This window comes from Erpetoichthys calabaricus, chromosome 1 (genome assembly GCF_900747795.2).
Source record: "Erpetoichthys calabaricus chromosome 1, fErpCal1.3, whole genome shotgun sequence".
Taxonomy (NCBI): domain Eukaryota; kingdom Metazoa; phylum Chordata; class Cladistia; order Polypteriformes; family Polypteridae; genus Erpetoichthys; species Erpetoichthys calabaricus.
In genome coordinates, this window is record NC_041394.2 from 326,884,261 (window position 1) to 326,904,529 (window position 20,269).

Below are 20,269 nucleotides of genomic sequence, written 5' to 3' on the forward strand. Positions count from 1 at the left end.
AGCTCTCCTTCTCAGGGGTGGGGTTTGATTTGTCTTCAATTTTGTTTTGTTATAAATTGTTCTATTTGTATGGAATGATTACAATAAAAATTAATAAACAAAAAAAAACTAACTACTAACTAACTAACCTTATCTACGAGCAGTTCATGCTGTCATATAAGTACATGTATCTTTAGTTGTGGTAATAAGAGCATAGAAAGCACAACGTCCTCTCAGGTGGTGTAATGGTAATGCTGCTGCTCTCCAGTAAGGAGACTGTGGAAGATTGTGGGTTTGGTTTCTCCCTGTGTGGATAGTGCTTTGAGTACTGAGAAAAGCGCTATATAAATGTAATGAATTATTATTATTATTAACGTGTCCAACGTGTGGTCGTCCAGGCAAGAGCGCACCTTCGTGCAGAAGTACGCCAGCCGCTGAGAAAGCACACTCTGCCTCCACTGAAGTAGGCGGCACAATCATTGGATACTGATACGCTTGTTCTAAACAATGCCCGCACTTGCCGTTGTTCTGAAACACCGCCATTTCAGCTTTTACTGATGCATCCAGTTTCTTGTCAAGTTTCTTGGCACAGATAATGAGAATGTAACAGACTGATGCATTGCAATTTCAAGTTGCTGTTCAAAGCTGTTGTCTGATGAAGTGCAAGCTGCAGCAATGGCGCCACCTTAATTATTTTCAACTATAACTCTGTTATTTCTTGGTCGAGTTTTACATTTTTACACACTATATATGCAAGCTTGGCCGTTCCCGTTTTCCCGGGAATTACAGCAGTTTCATTCCTGGGAATGCAGGAATGAAAAATGTCCGGGAATCCTGGGCTCCTGGTAATCGGGAGCCCAGGAATGGATTCCCTAGTGTTAATGTGGTTGTCCTTCTTTCATTGTGCTGGAGCCACTCTCATCCTGGTTTGACATCACACTGGAGTTCTTCTCTTCATATGAAGTTGTTATCTGTACTATTTTTAATTGCCCCAGTATAGACACTTGATGGGCAATGCTTATCCTAGGCAATGTGTAGTCTGTTAGATCCGTATCAAACGTCATTAAGCAAACACTACTTGGCTATAATAAAGCCCACTCCACTGAATGGAAATACAGTATATGCCAATATCTGAGTAGCTGGTAAGAGTCTGTGGCATTGTTTGGTTATTAAAACCTTGCACACTCTCTCTCCTCTATTTATTTCTCTATAAGTTTATTTGCATTCTTACAGGAGAAGTGTTATCCTCCTTCATTACTTAAGTTTTTTTTTCATTACTGTTCCTTTATTATGTAAAATCTGCAAATAAAGCTCTGCACATTGGCTACAGTGCAGTTACGGTTGCCCATTCTATAACTCACAGTGGGTAATTTTAATGTGCAGAATGTCCATAAGAACCTATGAGTTTCAGTTCAGTGTATCCAAAAACATCTCGGGCATTTTTCATTGTTTTCTTCCACATCTGGCTTACTTTAGTTTTCATCTCTTTGCATTTTATTACCTCTCTCTTCATTCTTGCAGGAGAGTAGTTGCAGGAGAGTAAACTCTTGGGACTAATACTATCCAAATCCCTGCTTTAACCTTTATGTGTTTATCTATTTGCACACATCTCATGTTTTAATCAGTATGGATTTTGGAAAAGATGTTTTGAGAGAATTGTTTGGACCTGGCGTCCTGTCTAAGGTTGATTCCTACTTTACAAGTCAATGCTTCATGACTCTGTGTAACTCTGACAAGGAATATTACTCCTTAAGGTTATGGCAATAAACTGTACCCCTTTAAGACCCATGCATTTAACATGAAAAGGGTCCAGAATGGAAGGAAGGAAGTTTCCATTGGAAAGGTGACATGGATAATAAAATATTATGGTGTGCCTATTTGACAGTTTTGGGAAGTGCGAAGTGGGAGGAGAAGGGTACCAGAGATAAAAATAAGGAAACAGACATGTGGTGACCCCATACTTGCTTACAAATAAAATAAAATACAGGGGATAAAACTGAGCAGTGCCAGTGCTTCTGCATAACTACGACAAAAATGTCTATGGTTTTGCTCATGGAGAAAAAGTTTTCAGACAATCTAAAAACATGCTTCCTCAGTCAATGATGTCAATTTCACAAATCACAAACGCCATAATTTTGGAATATGTTCTGCAAATCAAAACTGTAAGTCTCTTTGCAAAATTCAATTTCTTGCAATTGCTGATTTTTCACTAGTCATGACATGTTATTTTATTACTGCTGTTGTCACTCCCATCCATTGGATCTGAGGATTTAGATTTTGAGGCTCATTGTAACAGGTTCATGCTTAGCTGCAAACTTCTCTGAGATGGCAGTGGCAGGACACACATTTGGGTGGCTGGATTTCATAGCAGCCTTTTCCGGCACTACTCCATTAGCCCAATGGCCAATCAGATTTCTAACTTTGAAAATGCCTCTTGCCTATCAGTAGGTGCTCTCTCTGCCTTTACTGTGCTTATCCCCCACATTTGTATTGCTCCTTCTCCTCTCAACCTCCCTGAGATTTCATCAGTGTCTAGACCAACGGTTTGGGCCTTTGGAATACTCAGCAGCCTTCTTTTCAACTGCACCAAGCCATTAGCACCACTAGATAAGTGCCTCCTACTGTCTCGGAGGTCCCAGGTTCACATTCAGTCTCTCAATGGGTAGACATGATATGGAAATGAACAGAACCTTGCGTGATTTCTTACCAGTAACACTGATTGAAGCTCCAGAATTGTTCCCTGTGAACAGCAGCTGAAAGAGGTTTACAGAAACTGGCACAACAATGATTTGTCCTGTGAATGCAAGTAAACATTCTTTTATATGCCTGAAAAATTCTCCTGAGTAATCATTTGTCATATTCAGAACTGCATTGCAGATTTTCCTCTATATCACTTATGATATGGCTCTGAAGATTGCTACTATCCAATAATTGTTTGCCATTCTCAGAAAGGCAATACATATTCTTCCCATTATGAATTCTTGTGTGTATCTGAAGATGGCTTCTGATGGAGAAATGTTTTCCACATTCAGAGCAAGAATATGGCTTCTCCCCAGTGTGACTTCTTTTGTGAATCTGAAGATGGCTACTGGTGGAGAACCGTTTACCACATTCAGAACAGCAATGAGGTTTCTCTCCTGTGTGAATTCTTGTATGAACCCGAAGACTACTATTGTCTGAAAATGTTTCACCACATTCAGAACAGCAATACGGCTACTCTCTAGTATGAATTCTTTTGTGTGTCTGAAGAATGCTCATTTGTGAAAAACGCCAACCACTTTCAGAACAGCAAAATGGTTTCTCCCTAGTATGAACTCTTCATGTTTTTGAAGAGTGCTACTGTGTGAGAACCGCTTGCCACACTCAGAGCAGTAATGTGGCTTCTCTTCTGTGTGAACTCTTGTGTGGGTTTGAAGGTGGCTACTGTCAGAGAAGCATTTACCACATTCAGAGCAGTGATATGGCTTGTCTCCGGTGTGAACTTTTGTGTGGATCCAAAGACTGCTATTATCCAAAAATCTTTTGCCACATTCTAGGCAGCAATATGGTTTCTCTCCAGTGTGAATTTTGGTGTGGGTCTGAAGGCTACCACTGCGGGAGAATTGTTTGCCACATTCAGAACAGCGATATAGCTTCTCACCAGTGTGGACTCTTATGTGTTTCTGAAAATTGTTGCTGTCTGAGAATCATTTTCCACATTCAGAACAGAAATATGGCCTTTCTCCTGTATGAATTCCTGTGCGGTTCTGAAGGCTGCTTTTCTCAGAGAATCGTTTACCACATTCAGCACAGCAATACGGCTTCTCTCCAGTATGAATTCTTTGGTGGGTGTGAAGACTACTACTGCAGGAGAATACTTTACCCCACTGATCACTTTTGTATTTAGTTTTGCATTTAAAAACTTTCATTTTTCCTTGTATGTTGATTATCTCTGTACTCATTTTTGTAGCAGTGAGACAGTCACATTGTAAAATGTTTGGTGTTAAAGTCTCAGCTCCAGATTTCTCCTTGTTTTCATGGTGTAGTGTTGGCTCTGGGTTGCACTTTAGACAAGTTTGAGCAAATGAGGTTTGGGAGAAGCTGTCAGTCTTTTGCATACCTGCAGAAAGACAGGAATTCCAGTTAAATATACACACATTACATGTTTTCAAAGTTTAATCCTGCTGAAAAAAAAGCTTTATATGATTTTAATTTTATGGTTGGCCAGTTTTTGTTTCCTACATGTTACACAGTATATTGCTTTCAGTGTTAGCTCAAGATTCAAAGAAAAAGAAATTTGGGAAACCCTGTTGAAATAGTATCTGGGCTGCACAATTAATTGCATTAAAATTTCAATCCCGATTCTATTCTCAATGCTTCTGAATCAAGAACATAGTCCACTCTGTAGTATTTGTATTCAAACAATCAGTCATGAAATTTCTCTGATAGTATCAGAGACTCTGTGACTGAGCACCTATTATTTGCTTTAACCAATGAATGTCCATAACCTTAAACTCCCTGTGATATGTGAGGGTAGAAGAAAGAGAGGAGAAACAACTTTTGAAATTACCATCTTTAGTGTAAGCACTGTGTTCTCATGAAAATGAAGACAATAGTGTATTGGTAGTGTAAAAAGGCTACTCTTCTCTTGTGGGGATTATTTGGGGGATTAAAGACTATAATAATAATCACAGCACATGCTGTGGAAACCATGTTTTGCAGTTGTTGCACCACAAGGCAACACCAATAAAGTATACAGCAGCCAGAAGTGTCACCGTGAAATACAATATAAAGGGGCCATGAAGTCTAAGAAAACTCAATCAAATAACAACCCAAATACCATATCACTTTATAGACCTTCATAGCAGGCACATTTATAAAGAACCAATTTCCAAAAGATATAGGAGACTACAGACGTGAAAGCTTAACAGTTGGCAAAATATTTTGTTCTGGTTAATACTGTAGTGAATGAGGTTTTAAAAAAATGATTAAAGATTCTATGTAATCGAATCTCATAGCTATATTTTGTAAGTTGCATTGCTCACTCTGTTTACCAGATGTCAGGGGACAATTGAAACAGACTTAAATATGGAGTATTTTTGCAGCTGCAAGCGATTTATGGTGTAGCAGAACCAGGTGGCCTTACTGCACCTGAGCGTAACAGTTACAGTAATTTTGTTAATGAAGACATTACTCTGAGAAGCCATTTTCTACAACCTGCATTTTTACCTGGTGGTCACACAGGTTAAAGGAAGCTCTTGCTTCATGAAATTTATTTCATATTGCTTATAAAAAGAACATAGTAACAGTAGTGGACTCATCACTATCAAAATCTAGGGACTACCCAGAAGCCATTAAGAGGCTAACATGATGTTAGGTTATATACCACAACATATAGAGTACAAGCCCAGGGAGGTTATGTTAAAGCTTTACAACGTACTAATGAATACTGTAAAGTACTCTTACCTGGAGTACGGTCTCTTGGGCTATAAAAGTGTGTGGTGGATGGCCGGGTAAATATTCTGGCCCTCACCCCCAGGCCGCCAGGTGGAGCTCTCCCGACAGCATGGACATTCCCCGAATTCCAGCAGGGCCTCATGGACTTTGTAGTTTGTATGCACAGCCCTGCTGGATACCATGGGGGCCACCAGGAGTCGCTGTAGGGAGGCAGTCGGACTCTTATGTGCCCTATAACCTGGAAGTACATCCTGGTCACATGAACAGGAGAAACGACATGCTTCCAGGTTGAAGAGAAGGACTTTTACCCTGACCCGGAAGGAATGAGGACTTGTGAATTATGGGACAGGAACCACTTCCGGGTCAGGGGGTATAAAAGGATGCTGGGAAAGCCCAGACATTGAGCTGAGCTGGGAGGTAGGGTGGCGAAGTGTCTGGGAGAGGAGGAGTGATTATTGTGTTTATAGAGAAGAGAATTGATTATTGTATGAGTAGTGTGGAGTGGAGGGTGCTTTGTGAACAGTATTATTATTTAATAAATAATAATTGGTCTTTTACGTGGTGTTTGGCGTCGTACCTGAGGGTTGAAGAGGTCGATAAGAGCCTCTACTGCTACAAGTGACATAGCAGCACTAAAAAAAGTCCAGAAAAAGTGACTAGGCTACGTCAAGAACTATACAGGGCTTGAATTAAGAGGAATTATTAAAGGAGTTAAACCTTTTCAGGTTAAGTAAACAGAAGTTAAGAGGTGACATAATCAGAGTGTTTAACATTATGAAAAGAATTAGTACTGGCTGTTACTTGAAAATGAGTACAGCTAGAGCATAAGGATGCAGTTAAAAACTTGTTATGGGCAAATGTTTGAAGTCTCTCTTCACACAAACAGCTGCAGACACATGGAATACCTTACCAAGTAGTGTGGTAGACAGGAGGACTCTAGAGACCTTCAAAACTCAACTTTGATTGATGAGCTTTGCTGGGCTGAATGGCCTGTCTTCATCAAAATGTTTCTAAATTTTCTAATGATCTAATTTGCAAGAGGAAAAAAAAAACAAGCAGGATAACATAAGGTAAAAGTGACTTCTTTAGCAGAAAGCAAAGACTCCTGTGTTTTGGGCACAGACCAGCAGTTTGGCCATTTACTCCATACTCTTATTGAGGGTGTATATTCATAATGATTGTGACAAAAAAAAGAATGCGTGACTACAGTTGAATGAAAATGATTAGTTTTCCAATTAACTGTTTACCAAGTGACAAAATAGTCATAGAACATTTCTAATTAATATGTTACAAACCATTGCGTCCTTTTAAACACATACACACACTGTGTTTGCCTTCTTAATAAGATATTTATGTAAGGCTCTCTGAAGGATTATTGTAATTGTTTTATGTATTTTTGATTTTTAATTATGCTGACATTATGCTGGACTTTACTTAAAGAGGAATATGTCCAAAGGTTTGCTGATGCTTTTGTCAAAACTATCCTGGATAAGTGAATTAAGAAAATGGGTGGATGTTACTTCACACAAAGCAAAAAATGTGCAGTCTATGTTAATAAGCATGCGTATTGTTCTTGAAAAACTGAGGTGTCCAAGAATTGTAAGCCAGAGTTGTGATCTCAATTCTATTCTAAACCAAAATATAACAATTTCCATTTAATCAATAATCATGTAACTCAAATATTACTGAATACACATGGTCTGTGCCTGCTCAGTTTAAATGTTTACTTGTATATGATAAGACCTTGGGTGAGGATGAGTTCACTGTCCAGACAGACTAAAGGAAGCCAGCATTAGGAATCGCATCTGGCTGTAAAATGTTCTGCTCTATTAGAGGCAACAAGCCAACTCAAGTAAGCCCACAAAATGGCAGTTAGAGATGGAGAGAGGGAGAGAGCTGTATATGATAAGCCACCCAACCTGCTGAATTCTGCATTCTCCAGCATTTTCTGTGTTACAACTGCTTACCACATAGACAGAACACAGTACAGCCAGGAAGGTGAGAAACTATTTTAAAAATCAAATTTACAACCAGATTGTTGGTAAAATAAAATTTGCATTATCATTGAGACTTTATCTCATAGAACCTCAGCATTATTTTGGAATCTTTTTTCTTTTAAAAACAGTTTGAGGATTATTATATTAATCACTGAAGCAACGGTTATGGACAATTAATCTCCTCAATAGCTTGATATAGATTGACCACTACTGTATTTCTAAAATATTGGGCCATACTAAGCACCTGCAATAAATTGAGCACTTTCTAGTATTTCCTAAAAAATGGAAAAATACCACTAGATGTTTAAATTATGCCATTGTCTCTTCTTCTGGTAAGTGTAAGTCTGCTGTTTCTTACTTAATGCAAGTAATAACTATTGGGCATCAGCAAGGTGTATTAAGGTAAACATGGTCGTGTGTGTATTATAGGTGCCATGGAAGAAGGACCAGACAACCTGCTTGGGATAACGTAGGGATTCTCAGCCAGCTAGGAGGCCATAATATATGGACTAGGCATACTGGAAACAATTCATTCTCCCTGTGTTCCTCAGGCCTGAACCTGATTAAAACATCCACAGTGCATCATGGGAGTTGAATTCTGGAAATGCAGTCCTGCTGTGGTCTTGGGATACCACTAGAGGGCGCTGCTTGGGAAGGACTGACCTGGTTTTTGTACTCCCGATGACCTGGACATGACACAGGAAGCAGTTTCCAGGTTGGACTTAAAAGAGAGCCCACTGGCTCACTTAACTGAGTCAGAAGGCAGTGGGCAACACTCTACAGGAGGTGTAAAGAGAGAATCAATAATTGTGCATCATGGCTGGTGTTTGAGTAAGGTGGTGTTGGAAGCAAATAAAAATATTTTATTTGAACCAGGAATTCTGCTTGGGCATTATTATGTCTGTGGTTTGGGACTCAGTGGTGCCATACGTAAAAAGTTTGAAAAAAGAAATTGGAGTTACTTGAAAATTAATGATGCATGGACCAACATGGACAACATTTTCTGTTATTTCGTAAGAGCAAATAGCCCCCCATACATCATGCTTTTGTGATCCACACTAAAGTTGTATACCTAGGACTCCCTACATTATATATTTATGCACAAAGAGAGTCCCTGACAAATATATTTATTTATCCCTTAATTGGTTTAATAAATTAAAAGAGGCCCTGTCAATAATAAAGAAATCCTTTCTTGAACATTCTGTACCTAATAAAAACATAAAACGGCTTTGCCAAAATAAACTTCATGCAACTGATGCGGTTATGGCAATAAAAAGTATTTAATGACTTTATTAACAAGCAGCAACAAACTTTGTACAAGCCAAACTAATGTGTTTTGCTAATCTGAACTTTATATCATTCCAACTAAATGAGGTATTCACTCAACTAACTGCAGCAGTGTCTACTGCTTGGATGAAAACAAATAAAGTACAGTATCAAAGCAGCTGGCTTGCGACTCTCTCAAAGCAGATTTCTACTTCTGTGATGTGTCTGGGGATATAGAACAAAACAGAAAGCACAAAACTTCCATGTAGGGTAAACGACACAGACCCCCAAGGCTAACGTGCGTTTTTATTTGACACTTTCTTTTGCCAGAATGACTTGTTGGTGACAGTTCATCTCCAGTTGTGCTCTGTGATAAACTTTCCTCAGTTCTTTTGGTGTCTGATGGCATGCTCCCTAAGAGAACGGGATCTACATGGACAGGAAACTAACCCTGATATCAGTCCATCTTGACACTTGCATGGATAGACTGACTCCAAATGGACGTCTTCTTCTTCTTTAACACTGTGTATCAGATCAGGTCTCTGTGTGTCAATACTGACAGGTTCATGCTCAGATTCTTCTTTAATATTCAATGACTTCCATTCAAATTCCTCCTGTTTGATGCTGACATGCTTTGGTTCCAAGAGGACAGGTTCCCATTTAGGGTCCTCTTCTTTAATTCTTCTTTAATGTCTTCTCTGTCACAGATTTGTGAGTGTTACTGAAAGTGGTATCAGCATCTTCTTTGTGGAAAGAACAACATTTAGCAATAGCAGAATTAAACCAAACACATCTAAAAACATTTTAGTTTTTCGTTATAGATCCTCTTATGGTCAGATAGCTCATTGGGAATAAAACTATAGCACAAATATTGCAAAGCAATACACTTTCTATCAAAATACCAGGAATGCGACAAACGCAGGAAGTATGGCTAGTGCAATTGTGTAATTGTTCTTTATAAAAGTCACATTAATATATAAAGACGGTCTGATTAAATAAAAGTAGAGCAGATCTTTACTGAACTCCATGTGTAAATAGCTACTGTAAGATCACGGAAGGAGAAAGTACGCAAATCCTTAACTGGTCAAACTTCTTTTTGTAGCAATAACCTCAACCTAATGCAATTTATTATGAAGATTTAAATAAAGAATATACTTAGTTTTAGGAGCCATTCGTATACAGTTATGTCCATAAATATTTGGACAGTGTCACAATTTTTATAATTTTGGCTCTGTATGCCACCACAATGGATTTGAAATGAAGATATAATTACATGATTGAAGTGTAGATTTACAGCTTTAATTCAAAGCTTTTCAGAAAAATATTTTATGAGCCATTCAGGAATATCAGCCATTTTTCTGCATAGCCCCCACCTCCACCATCATCCCTTTTTCAGGACATCTGAGTGACAAGCTGTTCCATATCCAGATGTGAGCAGGTCCCTCATTATTTCATTTACTATTAATCAGGTAAAAGGTCTGGAATTGATTCTAAGTGTGGAATTTACATTTGGAAGCTGTCACTGTGAACTCTCAATATGAGGTCCATGCAAATAAAAACAGGCCATCATCAGGCTGACAGAACAAAACAAACCCTTTAGAGAGACAGCAGAAACAACAGTAGTGGTCAAATCAACCATTTGGTCCATTCTTAAAGAGAAGGAACACACTGGTGAGCTCAGCAACAGCAGAAGGTCTGGTCAACCATGGAAGACAAGTGTGCTGGATGGTCACAGAATTCTGTCCTTAGTGAAGAAGAACCAATTCACAACATTTAACCAAACCAAGACCACTCTCCAGGTGGTAGGGCTATCACTGCCAAAGTCTACAATCAAGAGAAAACTCCATAAAAGTAAAGACGGAGAGTTTATCACAAGGTGCAAACCACTGGTAAACCTCAAGCAAATTACACTTCACCAGAAAATATATTTTAAACACCTGTCCAGTTGTGGAACAATTTTTTTTGGACAAAGGAAACGAAGATCAATATGTACCAGAATGTTGAACAGAGAAAAGTATGGAGAAAAGAAACAATGGCTCCTGATCCAATGAATACCACATTATCTGTGAAACATGGTGTAGGCCGTGTTATGGTCTGATCATGCATGGCTGCCAATGAAAGTCACTCACTGGTGTTTATTGATGATAGGACTGCTGACAGAAGAAGTAGGGTGAGCTCTGAAGTGTGCAGGGCTACACTATCTGCTCAGATTCAGACAAATGCTGCAAAACTGATAGGATGACACTTCACAGTACAGATGGACAATGAGACAAAACATACTGTGACAACAAACCAAGTGCTTTTCAAGGCAAAGAAATTGAATATTCTTCAATGGCCAAATCAATCAGTTGACCTCAACCCAAATGGACATGCATGTCACTTGCTGAAGACAAAACAGATTGCAGAAAGTCCAATGGACGAGCAGCACCTGAAGATGACAGCAGTAAAGGCCTGGCACAGCATCACTTGGGTGGAAACCCAGCACTTGGAGAAGGCCAGGGGTTCAGAGTTCAGACAATCATTGACTGCAAAGGATCTTCAGCTAAATATTGAAAATTCTTTATTATATTAGTTTGTCCAAATACTTTTGAGCTCCTGGAAATAGTGGGGCTATGCAGAAAAAATGTCTGTCTTTCCTAAACGGCTCGCATGAGATTTTTGGCAAATCCCTTAAATTAACGCTGCAAGTCTACATTTCAGTCACAAAATGATTACTTTGTTTCAAATCCATTGTGGTGGCGTACAGAGCCAAAATTATAAAAATTGTGTCACTGTCCAAATACTTAAGGACCTAACTGTAACAATCCAGAAAATTCCAAACTTTTGACTATTTTATTTTCTTCCTTTTAAATTTGCTCTGTAAAAAAATTCTTTTTTTTTTCTCTTTTGTCAATATATGCTATGAAAAAATGCATAATTTTATAGAACATGAAAACCCATTACAAAGTACTCTTGCACTCCATTCACTCATTTATCCACTCTCTGACTTGCCATTAAGCTTTGAAAATTTTTATTAACAGGTAAGTCATATCTATGCTTAATACAGAAATACAAGATTTGGCCACATATTTACTACTAACTGTGTAAGCCTGTGCTGTAAAAAGCCCCGGGGTCCTAAAAACTATTGAAATCGTCAGAAAAAAAATTGAAATGTAGAGATGTCAGGTAATTGAAAGGAACAACTATGGGCATCTCTCTCCTAGGAGGATTCGATTTGCCAAAATGCTCGCCTCACTTGTGTATTAGTGGCTAAGCAACCTTGTCTTTCTTTGAAGGTTTTGTTTTGCCAACATGCTTGCATCGTTTGTGCATTAGCGGCTAAATTACTTTGTCTTTCTTCAGAGGTTTTGTTTTGGCAATGTGCTCGCCTTGCTTCTGTATTAGCGGCTAAGGAGAGTGACTCTTTCTTCAGAGGTTTCATTTTGCCGACGTGCTGGCCTCACTTGTATATCCTCGGAGGTGGAGCCCTTACCTCAACTCTACTTCTCACTTCTGGGCCAGACAGACAGACACACACACTTCCATGCACAGACGTTTATATATAAGATTAGCCATCCCCTGCGGCTTTGCCTGCATAGAAGTGAAACATGGCAGTGAGGAAGGCCCTGCCTAGCTCTCTACTCCTGACGTCACTCTTCCCCACTCCCCCCGGCCTGCAGCCTTTCTCTTGGATTAGCGTGAATATAATGCTCCTGCAAGCGAACTATGATTCTTAGTGTAATGAGAGAAGTCGCAAAATAAACCAGAATGTTCAAGCAAATTATAGAAAAATACTCGATCTAAATCCATTAAGAAAGTGAAAAGCGTGAAAAACGGGCAGACATACAGAAAGGTCTAAAAAACTATAAGAAATTTCGCTTGGACCACGAAATTTTTAAAACCGTTTCTTAGAGATCACCTATGGACCAAGGGTAACCTACATTCCAAATTTCAAGTCCCAAATCCTCATGGTTTGGGAGATTTTATGATGAGTGAGTAAGTGGTTTTTGGCTTATATATATATATATATATATATATATATATATATATATATATATATATATATATATATATATATATATATTGTACATAGAATAAAAAAAATTAGTCAAAGAGTTTAAGGTAAATTTTGTTTTTTGGGGTACAGCATGGTGGACTAATGATTTGCACTGGTACTTTACAGCTGCAGTATCCTAAATTCCCAGCTCAGCCACTCTTTGCATGGAGTTTGTGTGATCTTTTGGTGTCCATGTGAGGTTTATCCCCCCACATCTTGAGGACCCCTGTGTATTGATAGTTGGCAATACTAAATGTGAGGGATTGAAAGTGATTTCGTGAAAGTGCCCTGCAGTGGTTACTTTCTTGCATCTATTGCTGCCAGAACAAGATCTTGCCTGCATGATCCTGCATTTTATTAAGAGAGCTTGACAATGAATGAGTTTTATTTCTTAATTACTTCTTTAACTTAGTATAGCAGTGCATATGGAAAAGATGAAGTTCAGACTAGATGGCATTGCAGTGCAGTTTGATTATACTGGATTTGAGTTGCATGCTTGCACATTGCCTTTGTGTAGTATGCAGCTTTGCTTCCATATTCCCAAACATTCTAAGATGGCCTGAATTTCACCTTCATTGGCCATCATTTCACATGCAGCATAAGACGGCTTGTGATGGCTGATGACATCTTACAGTTGGTGGGGAATAATCAGAAGAAAATCTGTCATGTCAGAATTTTCAGTCAGAAGTCTTGTATCACAGCTTCACAAGCAGATTTTTTGATGTCACCAACAAATTTCCTGACATTCATTGTGCAGTGACTGCAATAACCACATGTGCACAAAGTCAAGAACTCCTTTTATATTATTCATCCGTAATACAAAAGGAAAACAAATTAACACCATGCTGAAAAATGACTGTAACAGGTTGGCCAGAAGGCATATTGAATTTGTTTTTAAAGAGAACAATTATAACGGCAGTGAGAAATTATTGGTATTCAGCTGTTAAATTCTGCCCAAGAACACTGCCATGAATAAAGTATGGCATTACAGTAAAACGTCCTCCAAGAGCAACTAATCCCAACAATCCAATTGCAACTTGGTGATGATCTATGTATTTTCCAGCATGATGGAGCACCTTAAGACAAACGTGATAAGAAGTGGCTCGGAGATCATAACATTGAAAGTCTGGACCCGTGGCCAGGAAACTCACTAGATCTTAATCTCGTTGAGAACCTGTGGTCAATTCTCAAAAAGCGGGTGGATAAGCAGAAGGCCACAAAAAAAAACTAAAAAAGGTAAGAATGGATCACCATCAGTCAAGATTTGTCCCAGAAGCTGATGTCCAGTATGCTAGAGGAAATTGCAGAAGTTTTAGAGAAGAAGGGTCAACACCATATTGACTCTTTCCATAAATTTGATGTATTTTCCAAGAAAAGCCTTTGAAACTTATGAAATGTTTATGTGTAAATGTGTAAGAATGTGTAAGAAATAATTTGAAAATGCTGAAGCAGCAAAGTTTGCAAAACACAACATTTGTGTCACTGCCAAAACTTTTGTAGCAAAGTGGGGTGCAAACACGTGTGGCTCATACGGATTAGTGCTCTTTTTCAAGGCTGTTTTATTGTTTCGCTATCCTGAAAAGACATGCCTACCCAGCCGTCAGTGTTACACTAAAGAACGATGGCCATGCAAACTCTTCCCCTTTTATAGGCTGCATCTGCGCAGGTTTTTATTGATGGCTTCTACATTTATGTAATGTAGTCGATTACCGCTATGATTTTTCCGCTCTGATGCTACTGCATTTGGGCTTGCCATTGCACCCACTGTTACAGTATGTATCTGGGATTACGTATTCATAATGATCCTTAGGGATGTAATCTCTACGGTGTTAAGAAGAAGCCACTCCCAGGGCCTTATGTATAATGGCGTGCGTAGAATTCACACTATAACATGGCGTACAGATAAAAGCGGAAATGCACTTACGCACAAAAAAATGCAAATGCATAAATCTGTGCATATGCCAACTTCCATGTTCTTCTGCTACATAAATCCCGGTCAGCGTGAAAAGTAACTCATGTGCACGTGCCTGCTGTCCCGCCCCAACTCCTCCCAGAATTATGCCTCTTTGAATATGCAAATCAATGTAAATAGCCCTTAAGCTCAGCCTTCTGTGAAAAGACAATGGCAAAAGCAAGAGGGAAAATAATAGAAGAATTTCAGGAAGGAAAAATTTACTATTTGTTGGTTTAAACAGTGATATAATCAACAAAAGGAAGTTGATCGAGTGACAGCGTGTTGGAGAAACTCGAAAGCTCAAGTTCACAAAGTCGCACAGTGCCCAAAATAAAAAAGAAGTTGTCACATATCAAAGTCGCCATAAAAAGGCGAGTCGTAGCCCACCGTCTGAGTGTCATATGAAAGCTTATTAGGGTACAGAGAAAAAAAAGACACACAGTGGAAAAAAGGATGAAATGTCAACTTTAATCTATAAAATTTCCACTTTAATCACGTAGTTTATTTTGTCATTAAAGTAGAACATCCATCCATCCATTATCCAACCCGCTGAATCCGAACACAGGGTCACGGGGGTCTGCTGGAGCCAATCCCAGCCAACACAGGGCACAAGGCAGGAAACAATCCCGGGCAGGGTGCCAACCCACCGCAGTAAAGTAGAACATCATAAACTTCATCTTAAAATTGTTTAATTTACTAGTTTCTCAAATCCCATCGCAACTAAAATAGCACGTTAAATGCTTTGTTTTGTATTTGATCTTCTATGTGCTCTATGTGTGTGAATCACTACGTGCTTCCGGGCTTTCTCTTCCTCCAACAGGACACAGAATCTAGTACATTTGTGATATTACAGCTCTCTGAATAATTAAAATATATAAATACGCGCTTCATAAAGTGGCTCAGGTTGTGCAATATTATAACTGCATCACAAGTTTACAGTGAGGTAATTGTACTTATAAGTACAAATAGTTCTACAAGGAGCACTTGATGGACTGATTGAGTGCATTTATAGTTCTTGGGATGAAACTGTTTCTGAACCGCGAGGAAAGGCTCTGAAGTGTTTGCCATGTGGGAGCAGTTCAATAGACGGCATGGCTGAGGCAGCGTGTGCTTGATGCTGTATACCGATAATTCTCTTTCCAATCATCAGCTGTGAGCTGTGATTCCCCACTCAGATACAGTGATATAAATACTCCAAGTGGTGCAGTGAGAGTAATATGGAAAAAGATGATCCGCTGTTGCAACCCCTAACAGGAGCAGCTGAAAGAAGAAGAAGAAGGTGCAGTGAGAGTAACAACACTAAAGCAGTTATGGTATTTGGAATAGTTTGGGGCGGAGTGGTGGCTCTGAGGCTAAGGATCTGTGCTGGTATCCCAAAGGTTGCTGGTTCGAATCCCCGTCACTGCCGAAAGAGACCCTACTCTGCTGGGCCCTTGAGCAAGACCCTTAACCTGTAATTGCTCCAGGGGTGCTGTACAATGGCTGACCCTGCGCTCTGACCCCAAGGGGTATGCGAAAACTAACAAATTCCTAATACAAGAAATTGTATAAGGCGAAATAAAGAACAAAAAAAAAAAAAAATTCTGTAGACCATTATATTGTTACAGGTTAATTACAACCAGATGCATTAAACTAATAAACAATATGCGATTAATTTCAGTGTATTTATAAAGCCGCGTCAGGGATGTGGATCTAAAAAAGAAAGGGTAACCACACAGGAACAGTAGCACTGCTTTGACGCTAGGTGCCGCCAGTCTGCAAAACAGAGCGGAGAACTTGCGTACGCCAGGGTATGAGATACCGTGGAAATGTACGTGGCTTTACGCAAAGTTTAGGTTTTATATATCGCAATTTGAACGAAGAAATGTTCGTACGCAACATGTTTATTGCGTATGCACCGTTTATACATGAGGCCCCTAGTCTTTGGGCTTGGGAGACAGGCATTGCTAAACAGGATTTTAATTTGGGCTTCTGCAATCCAACAGGTACTTAATAAGTTCCAAAAATCAACTTCATATAATTACAATACACAAACAGGTCCGGCACCACCATTAAGGCGGATTAGGCATTTGCCTAGGGCACAGACCATAAAGGGTGACTAGACCCAGCCGCACGGGTTAGCTGTACAGTCATGTGGGCGCAGTAATAATCTTTGTCTAGGGTGCAAAATCACCTAGCACCGGCACTGTACACAAACACCTAATATATATGCATAAACAACTCCCTTTGACCTGTTAAGTATGCAGTAATGTCCTTTATGGGGAGAGTTTTAATATCAGATATATGCTAAGATGGAAATAAAAATAATAGGTGCAGAACAGTGCTTCTAATTTAATGGTATGGAAATATATATCAGCGGCAGAATAACAAAAACTGTCAATAAACATAAACAGGAATAGAGATAATGCAAAAAAAATAACCACTTGAAATCTATATAAAACAAAAACAGCATTTTGTAAATAATAGGCAATGTGGGTGGTGGCAGAACAGGGAGCTGTGCTTAACGGTTCAATGGGATAAGCAGTTATAGGAATGCAATTAATATAATTCTGAGTGTTCATTTTTTGTGTCATTATTTGCTGAATGAGATAAGATATCCTGGATACGAATCCATCCTGAGTGAGTTTTTAAGGTATTAATTGATATAACCATTTTCCTTTTAAATAACATTTACTGCTCCTCTGTTCCCGCTTTTGTTAGTAATTAATTATCCTTATCCTGAGACTTGCAAGCTATTTACGACTCAATTGGTGGGTGGCTGGAAATTGGAAATTTTACAATTTTACAACTCCTTTATCCTGTTTGACTGGCTGTAAGAAATTTTACACAAGACATACAGTCTTATCAACCCCAGAATCTGTAACTGTGCTAAACCAATTAAAAGTACCATCTGCAAAGGGTAGCAGTAAAAATCACAGACACAATTATCTGATATTATGAGTGTTCAAGACAGGTGGACAGAGTATGCAATGCCAAAGCTTACAATTATACTCGATAGCCATCAGAGTGCAGCAGGCAATGTCATATATTAACAAAGTGTGATCCATTTCAGCTGTTTATTTCAAGCTAGGCAAAAAGAAACATTTAGTATTGTATTTCTGGAGTGGCAATGATAGATTGGCTGTCTAGCTCTGTGATTAGGATTACTTGTATTCTTGTTTGTGTGTTGTGTTTACTCCACCTTTTGACATCCATTGCACGCCCAACATACTTGGAAGGTGGTCTCTCTCTGAATTGCCTTTCCCATGGACTCATCTCATCACTTATTCCAAAATCTTCCCTCTTGTAAACACTTCAAGTCAATTAAAACTTAAACCAACAGACACCCCAATAGTTTCTTTCCCAGAGCCATAGTCCTCTCAAACCAGTAACTTTTTTTTATAGTGTTCTTCACTGAGTGCAGGTGCAAAGCTCTGTGAACAATTCTCAGTGAAAATATAAGTAAGGTTATACTAATTACTAGATATAAAACTAGTACGCGAAAAAATGTATTATATATAAATGTTATTGCCGTTTACAGATTCACATTACAATTTATTTTATAGACAACTGTCTCAAAAAGACAAGCTTGTCTCTCCAGTGTGACGGATGGTGTATGGCACCATTACCCGGCTGGGATGCCTCCATAATGGAAGTACAGGGGGAGATGACTTATGAAGGGCCCTATCTCCCCCAAGCTGTTATCTGGCAGCCCCCCTGGGGTGCAACGATGCCACAGGACTATATGGGACTTGGTATTGATCAGCTCAGCCCTGTTGTGTTTTGGGGATGCCACCAAAGGGAGCTTGCAGAGCTTTACTTACTAGTAATTACAGATCCCCCAGAGAAAAGCCAAGCAAAATGACACCTTTTATTGGCTAACTAAAAAGATTACAATATGCAAGCTTTCGAGGCAACTCAGGCCCCTTCTTCAGGCAAGATGTAATCTTGTAATCTTTTTAGTTAGCCAATAAAAGGTGTCATTTTGCTTGGCTTTTCTCTACATTCATAATAGCTAACACGGTACAACACCCTAGTACTACAGACCCCCCGGAATAATCCTGGGTGCAGCTTAAAAAGAGCCAGCTGCCTTACAAAGACAAAACAGTCAGGAGGAGGAGGAGGGAGAGGAAGAAAGAAAGAAAGAAAGAAAGAAAGAAAGAAAGAAAGAAAGAAAGAAAGAAAGAAAGAAAGAAAGAAAGAAAGAAAGAAAGAAAGAAAGAAAGAAAGAAAGAAAGAAAGAAAGAAAGAAAGAAAGAAGACAAGGACTGTGCTATTGGTGCATACTGTGCTGTGTTATGGGGAGCGAACAAAAAACACTTCCCATGTAACTAAACGTGTATTCTGTCTGGAACTTGTGTCTCTGACTGTCTGTGTGGGGTTCGGGCAGCTGGGACACCCACTGGTGGTTCACACCAGGCAAATAACAACTATTTCAGAGAGTAAAGGGGAGTGGAGGTCTGCCTTTTTACGTCTGAAAGCTTCTCAGATGAGAAATAGCCATTTTGACAATTGCAGGTACTCAAACATAAACTGCAAGCCCCTGGTCCTTTTATCCATTGTGTGCACTAAGTGTTTTTATTTAACCATTTACAAAATTTTCCCCACACTCTTAAAAAGCCTTTGTCTTTAATGATATTTTATGGTTCTTTATTGGGTTGTGTGATTCCTTGTAGAATTTTCGCTTGACAAAGCACACATTTAATTCTGAGGAAGGTTCTTTGTCCTTTGAAAAACTTCCTAATATGTAGGAAACCCCTCAAATCCTTAATGTATGGTAGGCCAGCTAGCAGGACATTGACAGATTAAGAAAATCCTGGAGTTAGCCTGTGTTATTGTATATAGGAAGAGTCAGTTTTAAAATCAGAACTTAGTGTTATTTCACAAATTTGTTGCCATCTTTTCGTGGTTATTTACTGTGTGGACCCTGGTAAGGATCTAAATAAATAAAAGTTTTTTCTGGAACCTTTATGTGGATGGGGTCTTTTGGAACCAAAAATGGTTCTCCTATGGCACTGCTCTGAAGAACCACCCTGCTCCCTGCTATTCTTTTCTTTATAGCCCATTAAAAATTGATATCTGGGTATTGATTTTCATTAACTCTAATTTTTTTTAAGCATCACAGAAAATATATGCAAAGTTGTTATGCTTACTGTGGATAGTTTATTACATGAAAATAATTTAAAAATGTTTTGATTCTGAAAATGGCTACTCCTTCATGGGGTCCCATCATTCCAAAAATGAGAAAAATCTCATTTTTACAATGTTTTTGGCATTACATCTCTGGTGGAGTAAGATTCAAACATTTGTGTGTGTGTGTGTAACATCTCTCTATTATAATAAAAAAAATCTTAGGAGGAGAGACGAGACATGACTTTTTCAGAGAGAGATACTTTCACGTCCCGCGAAACGAGACTTTGCGCTAAGAGATTTAATCACACCCTGGGCTGGAAATAAAAGGACAAAGAGTAGATGACAAAGTAGAACGTCGTAAAGAATTCAAAAACATTGAGAGCAGAGCAGGTTAGAGATAATGAAAGTACTAAAATTCAAAAGTCTCAAAAAAATTATAGTAAAGATAGCATTAGCGGAAATAAATGGTAACTATTACTTGGTGAAATA

At 38.9% G+C, this 20,269-nt stretch overlaps 2 protein-coding genes across 2 annotated transcripts in view; both read right to left on the reverse strand.

The window, feature by feature from the left end:
* The window catches only part of LOC114664587 (gastrula zinc finger protein XlCGF57.1-like), a 536,731-nt gene that overhangs the window by 284,778 nt on the left and 231,684 nt on the right, over positions 1–20,269 (reverse strand). The window lies entirely within an intron of this gene.
* LOC127529160 (gastrula zinc finger protein XlCGF9.1-like) lies at positions 2,641–6,040 on the reverse strand. The gene is made up of 2 exons (XM_051931929.1): positions 5,993–6,040; positions 2,641–3,192 (listed from the first exon to the last, which is right to left on the reverse strand). The coding sequence occupies exons 1-2, from the start codon at positions 6,038–6,040 to the stop codon at positions 2,827–2,829; spliced, it is 414 nt and encodes a 137-aa protein (XP_051787889.1). The 3' UTR covers positions 2,641–2,826.